Source organism: Dendronephthya gigantea, unplaced genomic scaffold (assembly GCF_004324835.1).
Source record: "Dendronephthya gigantea isolate DGI-Jeju-01 unplaced genomic scaffold, DenGig_1.0 000002F, whole genome shotgun sequence".
Classification (NCBI taxonomy): domain Eukaryota; kingdom Metazoa; phylum Cnidaria; class Anthozoa; order Malacalcyonacea; family Nephtheidae; genus Dendronephthya; species Dendronephthya gigantea.
The window spans coordinates 978,559-992,823 of NW_021163012.1; the positions used below are offsets into that span (position 1 = coordinate 978,559).

A 14,265-nucleotide genomic window follows, 5' to 3' on the forward strand; every position below is an offset into this window, starting at 1 on the left:
TTTCTATAAATTGTTTCAACTTTCAAGGCTTCGTTTTCTCAGCTTTGTTTTACAGAGTTTTTACTTTCTCTGAATGTTGTAATGCCTGAGCAATTACAGAGGTAAAACATCAAAGTGAATGCTTTTGCTGTTAAGAATACGCTCAGAAGACTAATAAATGCTGACGGTTCTCAGGAGAAATACTTTCATTTCCTTCTAAATGTAAAATGTTGCCAAGCACAATCTTTAGAATCTTAATCCTCAGAAAAATTTAAAAAACGCACGGACCATCATTGACTATTGTCAAAACAGTCTAGTTCGATCAGAAATACCCCATCACATAGCATTTAAAGTTGGTGCAATCCTATTCTCTCTATATTTACAAGCATGCATCAAAGTTTATAATTTTCCCAAGGCTACAGTATTATTCATATCTTGTTGGTAAAGTTGAAAAGAGGACTGAAAGTACGTTGAAAGCACGGTATTAGATAGCGGTACCACGCTCCAAATTCTGTCTGATCTCTCCTGTATACTGATCGTAAAAACGGGATAATTTCTTGTTGAAATTCATGTTTCTTTCGTTGATAAAACTTATGTCTGCTTCGTCACAATGAGCACGGCGACGGCTGTATTTTGAGCGTTTCTCAATCCTTGGGAAAAAACAAATTTCGTTAAAACCAAACTACAAACTCGACGTCCAATTACTCTCACTGAAATTCCACAAACTCACTGTTTCTCAAGATCAGCAACCATGCGATCAACACCTTCTTTGGAAACCTTCCCATCTCCTCCATAACTGATATTATTTGCTGTTGGGTACATCTGATCTCCACTGAAGTTATGATTAGAAATGTACACATATTTACACCCTGTCACCTCAAAATGAAGACACTTTGTTTGCGGTATTACCAGCTTGATAAGTGGGGATTGGGGATTTTGGGAGCATATTCATAAATTCATGTTCAATGACCAAAATCATTTTGTAAAGAAATTAACAAAGAAGAACACAAATACATAAGCACCTCGCTACCCTACTTTCTAAGCTCACCACAAACCACTGGAAATTGTAAGTGTTTATCATGTACGTATGTCGGACCTACTCACAGCTGTTCCTTTTTCGCTTCATATTCAGCAAGATCTGGTTTCATTTGTTTCACAAGACGTGAATATTGTCTTTCCTGGGCAGCAGCATAATCTATTTGTTGAAATGAATGGAAGATTGCATCATTTACATATTAATCCATATATAATATTACTGTGAGGATGAACATGTGTAATGTGTATGACCAGGGGGGGGGTGGATCCAGCAGTTTGGCTGACTGATAGGATATTTTGAACTACACTGCAACACCTCTAGGCGAATATACTGTAGTCTGATATATTCAACATTTTTTATTACCAAGGTTGAATATTTCATATCCCAGTATATTCAACTCTACTAAGGTTGATTCAAACCTTATTAATATTGTGAGGGTGCTACTCTGAGTTACCAATCAGACAAGTTAGATTCCCACCAAATTTACGTGAGTTTGCCTGGTAGATAACTCAGCGTAGAAGGATCACAATATGTCAGAAGGATGTTAATAAACCAACCTGAGAAACCAACATCAGCATTCTTTTTTCTTTTTCTTCTCTTGTCAAGTTTCTCAGCATCATCTGCCGTCACTTCAAGCAGTTTAACACGATCATAATCTTCACCTCTGGCTTCGGCTTCCTGATAGAGATTTCAAGCAAGGATTGAACATTGAACAACATTATGATGTATTTGGACCACAACCTATGAAAGTCTCGACTGTTTAATTTCGTATTAATTTTTAACCATTCAAACTAACCGCTCTGGCTTTATGGTCTTGCAGTTCCCAATCAACTCTCTTTTGTTTTGCCTCCCAGTTTGCTGGCAGTTTCTTTCTTCTATCTTCTTCAACCACCTCTTGATAGTTCATTTTTCTAGCCTCATTCTACAGGAAATGACAACGTCTTTAACATAGTTCACAATGAAAGTTATGAAACTACAGTCGCCGCTATCAAATTTTCTATTTTATACAAACACATACGCAAAACAATTTACCCTTCTCAAATGAAGTTCTTTCAGCTTTCGTAAGCGCTCTTCGCGTTTATTAACCCCAGTAGAAGACGTTTCGTTTGCTTGTGACGATGAACCACTAGCTTCATCATCTTCCTTCACTTCTGATGAATTTATCTCACTATTTTTTGTCGATACAGTCTCATTAACATCCTAGAAATAATACACAATCACTGTAGCAACAAAAAAGTATAAACATAACCTGAACAAATCATTACAATGATACTTTTGAACGATATTAAAAGAGAAAAGAAATTTCGTACCTTCTCCTCGGAAGCCATTTTGTTATTGCAGTACCAGTCCCAAATATTGAGCTCGAAAAACACGACTCTGGAGAATTATCAAGAGCCCGGCTGCCGGGCCCCCGACGTTTAGGAAAAGCCGCTAAAGGGGCTAAAAGAGATGTATTAGATAATCTCGTTTTTTATCGTCGCTTGATGATAGAGCTGATACGACTAAAAGCCTTTTCTCGAGTCTAAAATCGTCTAAAATCGTTTGGGATTTTGTGAGATAACAATGAATGATTGTCATGCATTTTGGGACGCTGGAGAACGCGCGAGTGCATTGTTCCATAACTAGATCTGGGAAAGAATGACAAATTCCAGAAACGTTATCTATTGCGTGACAGAAAGTGGTAAAAATGATAAAAAAATCTCTGCACTTTTGATTATCGCGAAGCTTATTTGCTTTAAAAAATCTTCTTATGACGTTGAGTTTGACGTGTAAACTTAGGCAATGGAAGAGTTGCATTCCTTTGTTAGTTAAACGTTGAATCTCTTTAACTTTTTTGCATTCCTTTACTGTGTTTTTTATTTATTTGTACATATAGTACAGGAAAGATTCGTGTCCGTGAGATACCCCTTACGGTCAATCTGCGTACGACTGAGAGAGCTTTATTGGTCGTGTCTTAATGGACTCAAAAACATGTCCGAAATCATTTGGCTTCCTGCCGTTCATTCTCAAAAGCTCAATCGCTATCCTAGGATATAAGCTGCTGAAAACAATGAACCAATTAGTCAGGCGAAAATTCTTTACAAAACACTTAACAGGGGTCAATGAGAAATAGTTTAATATCATTATCATTAAAATACCTCATATTTATCTGCCTTTTTGTGTATGAACCGAGTTGTTATCTTAAATAGCTCTGGTGCTTAAGGTGCTTGTAACTGTTTATGAAAAGATATTTATGTTCTCAAGAGGTGTAAAATGCTCGTAAGATCTTTGAGGATTAAGTAATGCTTCCTTTAATGAATCTAGCTGATACTCCAATTCAAAATGGCAGGATGGAATGTCTTAGCCAAATGTTATCGAAAAGTGAAGGATTTGGAATGAGTGGAAACAAGGTATGTTGTTTTTTAGCATTGAGCAGAGTCCTAAAATCTTCTGTATCAAAGGTTCATGATACGAAGATGTGAAGGTTTAACTAAGAATTTAAAGATGAGCTCTTTGCAATTATGTTTCGTCCAGGACTGGTTTGATTCCGGAGAGAAGACAATAAGTGAAATATGTCAATATGGGCTACTTGATGATATCAAGAAATTTCACGAAGAAGATGAACACTTACTAAAAGAACCTGATGAAATTGGATGGACGGCTTTGCATTACGCTAGTCGATATAATCAACGTGAGATTATAGAGTTTCTTGTCAAAACAAGTAATGCTGACGTAAACACAGTCACAGATGACGATGTCACACCATTGCATTTAGCAGTAAGGTAAGTGGAGAGTTTCGGATGAATAAAGCCTCAGGCAGGTCGAGTTTGATCTGACTTTTAACCCTGCTTTTAACTATACATAAACCCTTTTTAACATTGATCTTCAATTGTCTACTGGACCGTGGGAATTTTTTTATCCAAATTTAGCCACAACTGTCACGAGGCGGTACGTTGTCTCCTTGACAACGGTGCTGACGCAAGCATGAAGAACAACAACGGAGAAAGCGCGATACACTTAGTTGGTAAACGGGGTGACAAAGAATTGATCACGTTGTTGCTAAGTGATCATCAGACTGATCTACAATGTCTGGACAAGAATCACCGTACAGCGCTGCACCACGCATGTTTCCATGGAAACACGATCACGTGTGAAACATTGCTAAACCAGGGCGCGGAACTGGAAGCACAGACAATCGAAGGACTGACACCACTTCATGTTGCTATCATCGGAGGACACGAGGAGATTGTTAAACTGCTGATCAAACGAGGTTCGTTGGCTGATCTGCGGCGTCCTCTGCCAAAAACTACAGGCTTCAGAATAGCCACGTTTGAATAGCCTAACAACTGTTTATTCTCTTTAGCAAAAGAACGCAATATTAAGGTAGAGAATTACGTGAATATCTCTGACAAGAATGGCACAAAGCCATTGCATCTGTGTGCAAGAGGCGGTCTCCTTAAAATCATGGAGGTTTTATTGCGTCACGATGCTGACGTCAACGCACAAAGGATCCTGTCAGGGAGAGGGTACTCGGCATTACATCTTGCTGCTGCTGGAGGTGATCTTAAGATGTGTCGAATATTGTTGAACTATAATGCTGAATTGGATATCAGGGATTATGATGGATGTACACCGTTGCATAGGTACAATGCCATACAATTTATTGTACTTGTACACTTACGCAGTAGCAAAGGAAAGCTTTGAAAACAAGTTGACTATTCTTCATTTCCTCTTACAGAGCAGCTGCAAGGAACCACGAGCCCATAGTGACGTTTCTGTTGAGTAAAGGAGCTGCGTTAACCCTCATTGATAAAAACGGAATCACATGCTTCCTTCACGCTGTTCAAGAAGGCTACACTTTGTTGGCTGAATTGATTTTAAAACGAGATCAAAGTCAGATCTACCAACGTACGAAGAAATCACGTTGTTGTGTTCATCTGGCGGTGATCAGCAGACACAAACCATTGCTCATGATGCTGTTAAGAAACGGAGGTTCAAAATACACCAACGCAATTGACTATAACAACAGGACTCCGCTTCACTATGCTGCTGCTCTAGGAGATTCTGAGGTATGGATTTCATAAAGGTTAAGCCAATTTGACAAAGATCTCCTATTGTCCCAGTTATCCATATGTTCCACGTTTAGGTCATCCGTATCCTTCTGCAACACGGCAGTAATCCTGATACACTTGACATTCATTCCCAAACTCCTCTCCATCTTGCGTGCAAGGCTGACAACCTGAAATGTGTCAAGATGATCCTGGACCAATCGATGATCAGTTTAAATATCGTCGATGATACGGGGAATACAGCTCTTCATAATGCTTGCAAATGTGGAAACACGTAAGTCCTATCTTTCAAATAAGAAAACTCTTTTGAACTGCAGTATTTTCACTAGCAATCTCCACCAGTTACCTTGATTAAAACTATAAGAGTTTCCTCTGCAGTAAGACACGCACAGACTCTAGCTTATGCTGTTACACCTTTCTCTGCAGACTCGTCACAAGCTATCTTCTTAAACAAGGGGCAGATGTCTCTTTCGCAAATGTAAACGGTGACACAGCCTTGCATTGCGCTGTAAGATCAGGCTGTCTCGGAGTCTGTGCCTCGTTGTTGGACTACTGCGCATCATGCGACACTGTCAATGGAGATAGAGAGACATCACTACACGAGGCAGCAAAAGGGGATAATGCAGATATCGTGGTGTTGTTGCTGGATAAGAAAGCTAATGCAACAGTGAAAAACAAACGAGAGAAAACATTCTTAGATCTTGCTATTGATAATGCACACGATGAGGTGCTAGAAGCCATCATGAATCATCACAGGTAAAAGTTTTTATCTTCAGTATCACATGTAATGAAAATGATTTTCACTAAAAACAACTGCCAGGTTCATTGGTGTAATAAAAAACCATAAACTGACCACATACCAAAATACTTCTATTCTCTTAACTAGTGTAACCAAAAGCCAAGATATTTCCAAAAGAACCGAAACCATTTCAAAGATTCTCCACGCTCATCCAAGTGTTGCAATCGCCCTTCTTGACAGAGGCATCACACTCTCAGAACACAGCCACAGCGATATAGAATTTCAAATCAGCTACGATTTCCGAGACCTTGATCCAGGCCCACGCGCGGGACAGCGAAGATTCGCCACACTGAAGTCGCTAGTCAAAGATCGTCAGGAGAAAATTCTCTCTCATCCGCTGGTCAGGAAGATGTTGTCGCACAAATGGAACAAATTCGGTCGTAACATTTATCTTGTTGGTTTGTTAACATTTATTGTATTTCATTTCTGTCTGTGTTATCTTACGATTACCGAGCGACAATACGCGATGTTTCACGACAACACCACGAAATATGCTGAAGATGTGGCGTCGCATAAAGATCGGAGTATCGGTTTGATCACGTTTCTTTTCATCATGGCAATGCTCTTTATTCTTAAAGAGATCTTTCAGATGTTCTTGCGCGGTTTAAGGGATATTGATATCCGTCTGCTCATTAGCTTGCATTGCGCTCTAAAGAAGCGCACTTAAAATTTAGCACGCACTATTCCAAAAATAGCAAATTTCTTACCATACCTACTAATGACATGAAATACGAAGAATTAACATAAATTCCGAACATCGAATTTACGAAAGCCTGCTTGGTGATATCCCCTTACACTGTAGAATACAAACACAATCGGGCCATTTTACTTTTGAGTGAGATTTGCGTTCTTTTCTTAGGTACTTTACAAACTACGAGAACTTGGTGGAACTTGCGTATTACTTCCTAACCATGCTTTTCATCACACCCTATATCTACATTCAATCAGACACGAAGAATGATATTCCTGACATTGTCATAAGTGGTCAGAACTGGGTGTTCGGTATTTTGGCTGTCTTTTTGGGATGGCTTGACTTTGTTCTTTATCTTCGCAGTTATATGTTTCCAACGCTAGGACTTTACATCACAATGTTCTTTGAGATTCTAAAGACATTCACTCGGATTTTTTCGGTCATATTCTTGTTCCTCCTGGGATACGCCTGTGTGTTTTACATCATCTTTCCAAAGCAGGTAAAAAAAGTTTGTTTACATGCACAATCCTTCATTTTAAACTACTAAATTTAACGACTTCATAGCTGTTCAGTTGTTGGAGTTTTTACAACAATGTGGTCATTTCTTGAAAGAGAGGAATGAGATGAAATTATAATCAAACAATTGGACTTTGCAGAGCACCAGTCACCACTTTCATGATAAAGGCCTAAGTTCATAGTTCTAACATTCTGCTTGCATTCCTCTTTCATAGGAGACCTTCTCGAATGTTGGCATAGCTCTAATCACGAGCACTGTGATGATGATTGGTGAGATTGGATACAGGGAGACCTTAATTGATACATCTGGCAGCACTTTGCTACCATTTCCTGTATTAAGTTTCACCGTCTTCACCATCTTTGTCATTACCATGGCAATATTACTAGCTAACCTCTTGGTAAGTAGTATTCAAATGGTGCCTGTAATCAATGTTGGCACTGGTGAAGGTATTAAAAGAATCATATTGTGCTGTAGTCCCTTAGTTTCGTATTTCTGATACTAAAGAAAGCCTGAAAGTGATATTTAAGTCAAAGTAGTTTTCTAGACCAATTGGAAAGGTCCATTCATACAATGATTACAATCTAACCTTCATGAACTTAATGAATCTTTGCCTTTAGATTGGTCTGGCTGTCGGAGATATTGACGGGGTGCAGAGTAACGCAAATATGAGTTTAATAGCGATGTTAGTAGATTATGTGACAGAGATTGAAGAGAAATTACCAATGTTCATCCAGAAACGACTGTACAAGTCACGACTGGTGGAGAGACCTAACGTACCTTTACCAAGGTAAGTGTAAAACGTTTGCATTAACACAGAGGAAGGCATGTTGGATTTTAGCCAAGATTTTATGACTTAGATCAGGAGAAAGTGTGTTTACACAGTAAAAATCTAGTCTAAAGCTAGATCTAGCTTGTAGAGAAAGATTATGTAACACAAGTATAAAAGCTTTCTCTCTGAAATTCATGATATGTAAACCTATAGAGATTGTCATCTTTTTCTTCAGGAAAGTTAGTTTTCTCAAGAGATTGTTGTGGGAGCTCACAGGTGACCCAGGCTGTCAATCCGAACACGCAGTTCACGAGTTATTAAGAAATCGTTTCCATAAAGCCAAGTTTGAAGATTCCCAAAAGATCTCTCGTATTGAAGCGAAACTGCATGAACAACAGCGCACCATTAAACAACTCAAGAAGTTGGCGCAGTCTCAGACGAAGCTATTACAAGGCCTGACAGCGAACCTCGGTTTGGAGCAAGAGCAAAGCCCGACGATTATCGATGGACTGAGTACAGAATATGGATACCGCAGTAGATACACATGGCTGCACTGAACTTCAATACCTTTCTTATAACGCGAAGAATATTGATGTTACACAAAGTTTAATTAGCTTCACGATACTAACGAGTGTAATGACAGACTTTTCACACTCCGCCTCATTATGAGAAATTTCCATTAAGATTGAATGGACAAATGTTGAATAATGACAGAGCAATGTGCTAGCTACAAAAAGTTAATCACGAATCACTGATCCCTGGTTTTACGATCAGACAAAACATCATCTTTGATTAGCAAAAACATTGACGTAATGAAACAGACAAATTATAAACCAACTCTAATATGTACACAAAGATAAAAGCGTTATCGTCCATTTTATGTTTCCTTATCACATCTATAACCCATGGTTCACACGTTGAATGTTTTGAGGAATAACTTTAACGCTAATGATAGCAATTATGACAAGAGACAATTTAGATATGTATAAATATATCTGAAGATAATCAATAATTCATACAGCACGTTTCCTCATCTGTCGTGAAGTATTTACCTAAACGAAAATCACTTTCTTGCAGGTGCCCGTTGCTAGCGAAGATTTCATACGAACTTCAACCAAAATTGTTGCCATAGGGATTTATCTATGGATCTACGTTAAACAAAGTGTTTTCTTCCATTCTCGACAAAAATGAGCTGCGTTTTCTGTCTGCCAGCCTAAATTAATCCGCTAACGTTAATGAAAGGCATTTTCAAAGTAAATAAGTTGAAATCAATTAAACATTCAGAGTTGATGACTAGTTTGCCGTGTATAAACTATTTCCACAGTTCAAATATCATAAAATTCGGAGTCAGAGATAAAACAACGGATATTCCTCTCCATCAACTAAGACTACTGTAGTTACTACACTAAATGATGACTTTTAGTGAAAAAAAATCGTAAAACAAATAAGTGGATTTATGCAAAATGGAAAGAAAAACACGACACTTAATCATTTTTAAATTTTCGCTAAAATATATCCTGACAACATCTTCGTCACGCTGTTAAGTTTTATTTAAAAGATTTATCAATTGATATGAAATATTTCTTAGGAAATCTTAGGATCAAAACTGTCACATTCTCTCTCTCATCAAACTCATTAAAATTTCAATGGAATGTTTAGGCCAAAGCTTCAAAGTATTTGATTGGTCTAGGGCATATTTCGTGTTGGGTATTCTGACCACAAAAGTAGATATTTTTCTGTTACAACGAATAAGAAGAGCCGTTTTAGCTGCGTAGCTCATCCACAAAGCTTGCGGTCAAGGAACCGATGGTAAATTTTTAAATACCTAGCGACAAGCTGACGACGCGGTTGCTATGGGAACACGAGGTTACTGTGTTGTATGTGTGCCTGTGGACTTATATAAGCAGAAGCAGTTGAACGCCGGTAGCTTAGATTCGAGAGTCAGAACGAGCAATAAAGATCTTGAGATAAAAAGAAGTAAGATAATTTCTGCTTAGATAGATTTTACTTCATCATGACTACAACATATATGGTATCGTCGAAGTTCAACCCGGGCGAGTGGCATTCGTCGAACGAGACGCACTATATGAACGCCTTTAGAGAGGTCGAAAATGGAAAGAGCCTTCGTGATGCGAGCAACAAACTGGCGAAAAACCTGGCGTACGATGCTAGCAAGATGCAGAAACATGTCCGCGAAAAAATCGGAACCCGCATCAAAGACGTCGCCTCGTGGAAGGCAGAGGTCGAGAAAGAAAGATCTTGTGTGATCTCTGAGATGGAAGCCTTGTTACAATGTAAGGCGATGCTCGAGAAAGCCCTGGCCGCGACGCAACACCCTCTCACTGTGCCAAAGAAGTGCCTCGCGTATAGAACCAACCGCGCTGGAATCGATCTGGTCAAAGATACCGTCGAGAAACAACTGTTTAAGGTAATTTATGCTCTGACATAGCGACATGATGTTTGTATAGTACACACTTTACTTGATCTATATTGGAGTATATAAGCTAATATAACCCGATATTAAACAGAACAATTAGTTATGATCCCATCTTATTACTCTTTCACATCGCAAAGGCAGTATATAGAGCGTAGTCAAATCAATGAAACCATAAATTTTGCAATACAGTATCATTAGGGTATTTAAATATTTCTAATGGCTCAGATAACAAACGAACTATATATTATAATTTGTCGCAAGAATAAAAGCGACAAAATTTACATCTCAAAAGACAAAACTTATGTTTTCTAATGCAATGCGCTCAACAGCTCACGTCCTAAAAGATTATTATTGTACATTAAGAAACACTACAATTTGTGTTTTATTCAGTGATAACCAAAATATTGCAGGTCACGAACAAACTTATCGGGGCAGACATCAAATTGGAACAATTTTTCTATTGATTATAATATCCTAGAGACGTTTAAGAAGACTCGCGCAAGTTATTATATTCTATAACTTATTCATTAAGTAATTTCTTGCACGTATTTGTTCATTGGTCTGCGTTTATTAATCCCGTCCCGAGACAATCAGGCAAGACAAATTACTGGGTCGTTTTCTTTTGATTTATAATCTATCAACCTTTTGTTGTGTTAAAGCACGTGAAACGGTCGTCGTGCATGGTTGCTAACGACACAACGTATCCTTAGCAACCATAAGAGGTAAATTTCGGATAGCGGAACATTGTACCTAATGACAGGTGAAATGAAAACCGCAGAAACTATAATCGGGAACTTATTGTAAAATTTTGCATGGCGGTTTTTTCGCTTTTAAATAGAATTGCATAGAGAAACAGTGTTTTTGGGCATACTTATGAAACATCTGTCAATTTTTTTTAATACTGAAAACCCGTTTGTGTCTATATATTCTAAGGTCTTTTAATGAACTTTACGCTAGGGCACTCCGGCAGGTGCAAAGGATTGTATGTTTTCATGGGCAAATAAAAACCTTTTAACAAACTCTATTTCACCCCGGTGGGACTTGACAGATGAGGAGTTTTTAAGCTCTTTTATGAGTATTTCAGTTCCTTTTTGAGTATAATTCAACATGAAGAATATAGGACGTGTTTTTTATTCATTACTTTAGGAAGTTCAACTGATCGAAGCGACTCAAGCAGCTCTCAAAAGAACATTGGATCAGGTTATTGATCAATATAGGTAAGTTAAGTAAAAACTGCTTAGTCCGCAGGTGTTCGTGTTGCGTGTCCTTTGTAGGAAAAAAAAAACAATTTAGCGGCGAAACACTGTGGATCGTGATGTTAAGTCATCGTCCCCAGTTTCCATTTAGTCGTAATTGCCGTGGACATGTCAGGGTGGTTGATGTATTAGAATATTGCTACGTGAGTGCAGTCAACGCGAATGCATGACTAATTTGAATGCAGATAATACTGAAAGACAAAATTTTCATTTCGACTAATATACATCGGTGAAAATGACTTGCAGGTTATGCACGTTTATTGCGCGGATGATAAGGGAATAAGGAGAATGAATGGATTATGATAGAATTGAATGAAATAAAAAATAATTGCATGAAAGAGCCGGGATGGAAATTGAAAATTGATGTAAAATTGATTTGAAAAAAGGCATAGAAAAAGAATTAATATTGAATGTGCGCGGAATAAAATTTGGACATATATCAGTCCGGTTTACCCCGTGCACAGATAGGACAAATGCGAATATGTTTGTGGCAACAATCAGACTGCGACCGTGGCAATGTTTGCAAAAGTTAAAATCCAACACAAGCACGCTTTTTGTCTCCTAATGCTCTTATTTCTGTTTCCCGACAACAGGAGATTAGAATCGGTGAAGAAACGTCTGGATAAGGATAGTCTGGACAAACATTCTGCTCTGAAAATTGACAATTACTGTCATGGTTTGAACAATTATTCCTCAGGATTGGGTTATCACAAATTTGCCGTGGAGATGGATCCGAAGTAAGTTGATTATAGTCACCATGGTAACTACGTAAAGATAGTAGGTAGCCTGCGGACAGGTGGTACGTCTTCCCGCCGCGCATCTTTTTACCGGCGTAAAGTATGATGAGAAAAAGAGGAAGAAGCGAAATGGTTACTTTTGCGTTTAAAGGTTAATTTGTGGTGTTAATAGTTCAGAAGATGACATACATTTGATGTGCCACTATATCCGCCTTTTTTACGTGCATTTTCTCCTAATGATTAAAATTTTTTCTCCACTTACCCAAGGTTAATAACATCTTCCTCTTTTCCTTCATAGATTCACCACTTTGCCAGAATGGGAGAATTTCTCTTATGATAACATCACGCGGGCTCGCTGGGAGAGGAAGATGTCGGAGAACCTGCGGAAGAAAGTGAATGAGCTGCTGGTGAGAACCATGAACGAACTCAAGGAAATGTATGATTCTGTCAATCTCTCGATGAACAGACGTGTGATGGAAACCAGCGAGGCCAAGAAGAGCCTTCAAAATCACTTGAAGAGGGTAAGTGTAAAGAATGAATATTACAAGGGTTTCAAAGAAAATGAAATGAAAAATAAGAGACCTTTATTTAAGATATCTAAAATTTTAATGATTTAATCTCTACGTAGTGTGAAAGAGCAGTTTTTCAGCTTTTTAATGATACCATTTTTATCTCAGAACAGTAAGAAATGCTCGAAGAATTTCGAAATAAAAGTTTATGATCGAAATTCAACTTGTCTAATTGAATACAGAGCGTAGCAAATTTGCGCTAGTAAGAATGCCCATTCAATTCCCAGCGCCGGGTAGAGAAATGTGTTTTTCGACGTTCATGCATGTGTACTCAATATTATTCATCATTCTCGCAACTAATCTTTCATCAATTCTTCACCAGGTCATGGATGAAATGGCGAAAATGAAAGAGAATATCAACATGTTAAAGAAATCCATCTACGACAAGGAGAAGTACATGCAAGTCGCTCAGACTCGTCTCGAGAAGCGTGGATACAGACCAAATATGGAATTGTGTCGCGATATTCCTAAATTCCGATTGGTTGACGAAGTGCGCGAGCTCGAGGCAGCTCTCGATTCGCTAAAACGCCGACTCCAGGATGCAATCCGCGCCTACCAAGCTCTGGAGCAACAGAAATTAGCGCTTGAGCAAGATATTGCTGTGAAAACAACCACCTTGGAGATCGACCGCGATCTTTGCTATCGTATGCGTCAAGGAATGTCATGGCAACCGTTCTTGCTGAGCACAACCGCCAAGTTGAAAGATACCAGCTGCTGTCGTCAGGCAACACCGCCACGTCTTATGAGCCGAATTTCCAACCGACCAATCACATCCCGCTCTATAACCACGCCCATGTCGAGAGGGGGAAAACTAGAAGGCAGTATCCATCTCCATAGTCCAGCCCTTGACCTGACAAGCCCACCTCCTACCCGTGGAGGATTACGGAGCTCGCATCGTGTTATAACACCAATGTTTGGATAAACTGTTGTTGAGACCTTGTGATTCTGATGTCGAATAAATTATTACGATGGAGTGTAATTTGTAGAATAGTTATCCTAAATATTTAATGCCTCCAATATATGTGGTATTGAAAGGCAACTATTGCACGATTTCTATTTCAAAGATTGCAGTTCGAAAACAAATCGAAGCTAAAGTAAAATATACATGGTTGCCTTTTAATATCATTGGAAAGAACCATCAAATGTGGATGCATGATGTGAAACCGAATTTTTATTGGAAATTTTGTAGTATTATTGACTGTGTTGCATTGCAAACTTTTAATTGATTTTAATTTCTTTAATATCTAACTTATTTACATGTATAACCAATGATATTTAACATTTGCAATAATTATAGCACTCATGAAACACTGAACCTTTCTGCTGTGCAATTGTGACTTTCATTAACATGACAAGAATCACCCTTGAGTTCAAGTACCATAGACGCGACAATGAAGCACACCCACCCGCTGACAATTTCTATTTT

General features: G+C 38.4%; 3 protein-coding genes across 3 annotated transcripts; 2 read left to right on the forward strand and 1 right to left on the reverse strand.

The window, feature by feature from the left end:
- Positions 1–9: 9 nt before the first annotated feature.
- LOC114533857 (pre-mRNA-splicing factor SYF2-like) lies at positions 10–12,598 on the reverse strand. Its single transcript, XM_028555480.1, has 8 exons — positions 12,533–12,598; positions 2,326–2,455; positions 2,048–2,215; positions 1,812–1,937; positions 1,573–1,693; positions 1,084–1,174; positions 710–811; positions 10–629 (listed from the first exon to the last, which is right to left on the reverse strand). Exons 2-8 carry the CDS (start codon positions 2,341–2,343, stop codon positions 464–466), a joined length of 792 nt encoding a protein of 263 aa, XP_028411281.1. The 5' UTR covers positions 2,344–2,455; positions 12,533–12,598; the 3' UTR covers positions 10–463.
- Positions 3,018–9,077, forward strand: LOC114533049 (transient receptor potential cation channel subfamily A member 1-like). Its single transcript, XM_028554637.1, has 12 exons — positions 3,018–3,405; positions 3,530–3,777; positions 3,925–4,265; positions 4,359–4,684; positions 4,720–5,064; positions 5,142–5,338; positions 5,491–5,820; positions 5,951–6,486; positions 6,704–7,053; positions 7,286–7,468; positions 7,689–7,858; positions 8,076–9,077. The coding sequence occupies exons 1-12, from the start codon at positions 3,298–3,300 to the stop codon at positions 8,395–8,397; spliced, it is 3,456 nt and encodes a 1,151-aa protein (XP_028410438.1). The 5' UTR covers positions 3,018–3,297; the 3' UTR covers positions 8,398–9,077.
- LOC114533840 (tektin-1-like) lies at positions 9,689–14,154 on the forward strand. The gene is made up of 5 exons (XM_028555456.1): positions 9,689–10,268; positions 11,424–11,494; positions 12,127–12,270; positions 12,569–12,791; positions 13,162–14,154. Exons 1-5 carry the CDS (start codon positions 9,855–9,857, stop codon positions 13,759–13,761), a joined length of 1,452 nt encoding a protein of 483 aa, XP_028411257.1. The 5' UTR covers positions 9,689–9,854; the 3' UTR covers positions 13,762–14,154.
- Positions 14,155–14,265: the final 111 nt, after the last annotated feature.

Bases quoted from the DNA above. Each gene is read 5' to 3' on its own strand.
- LOC114533840 (XM_028555456.1), top strand. From the start codon at position 9,855: ATGACTACAACATATATGGTATCGTCGAAGTTCAACCCGGGCGAGTGG. The intron at 10,269-11,423 runs GTAATTTATGCT...TCATTACTTTAG, and splicing joins TCGAGAAACAACTGTTTAAG to GAAGTTCAACTGATCGAAGC. The intron at 12,271-12,568 runs GTAAGTTGATTA...TTTCCTTCATAG, and splicing joins GCCGTGGAGATGGATCCGAA to ATTCACCACTTTGCCAGAAT.
- LOC114533049 (XM_028554637.1), top strand. From the start codon at position 3,298: ATGCTTCCTTTAATGAATCTAGCTGATACTCCAATTCAAAATGGCAGG. The intron at 5,339-5,490 runs GTAAGTCCTATC...CTTTCTCTGCAG, and splicing joins GCTTGCAAATGTGGAAACAC to ACTCGTCACAAGCTATCTTC. The intron at 7,859-8,075 runs GTAAGTGTAAAA...CTTTTTCTTCAG, and splicing joins CCTAACGTACCTTTACCAAG to GAAAGTTAGTTTTCTCAAGA.
- LOC114533857 (XM_028555480.1), bottom strand. The intron at 1,175-1,572 runs GTTGGTTTATTA...TTCAACAAATAG, and splicing joins TGCTGATGTTGGTTTCTCAG to ATTATGCTGCTGCCCAGGAA. The intron at 630-709 runs GTGAGTTTGTGG...TTTTTTCCCAAG, and splicing joins GTTGCTGATCTTGAGAAACA to GATTGAGAAACGCTCAAAAT.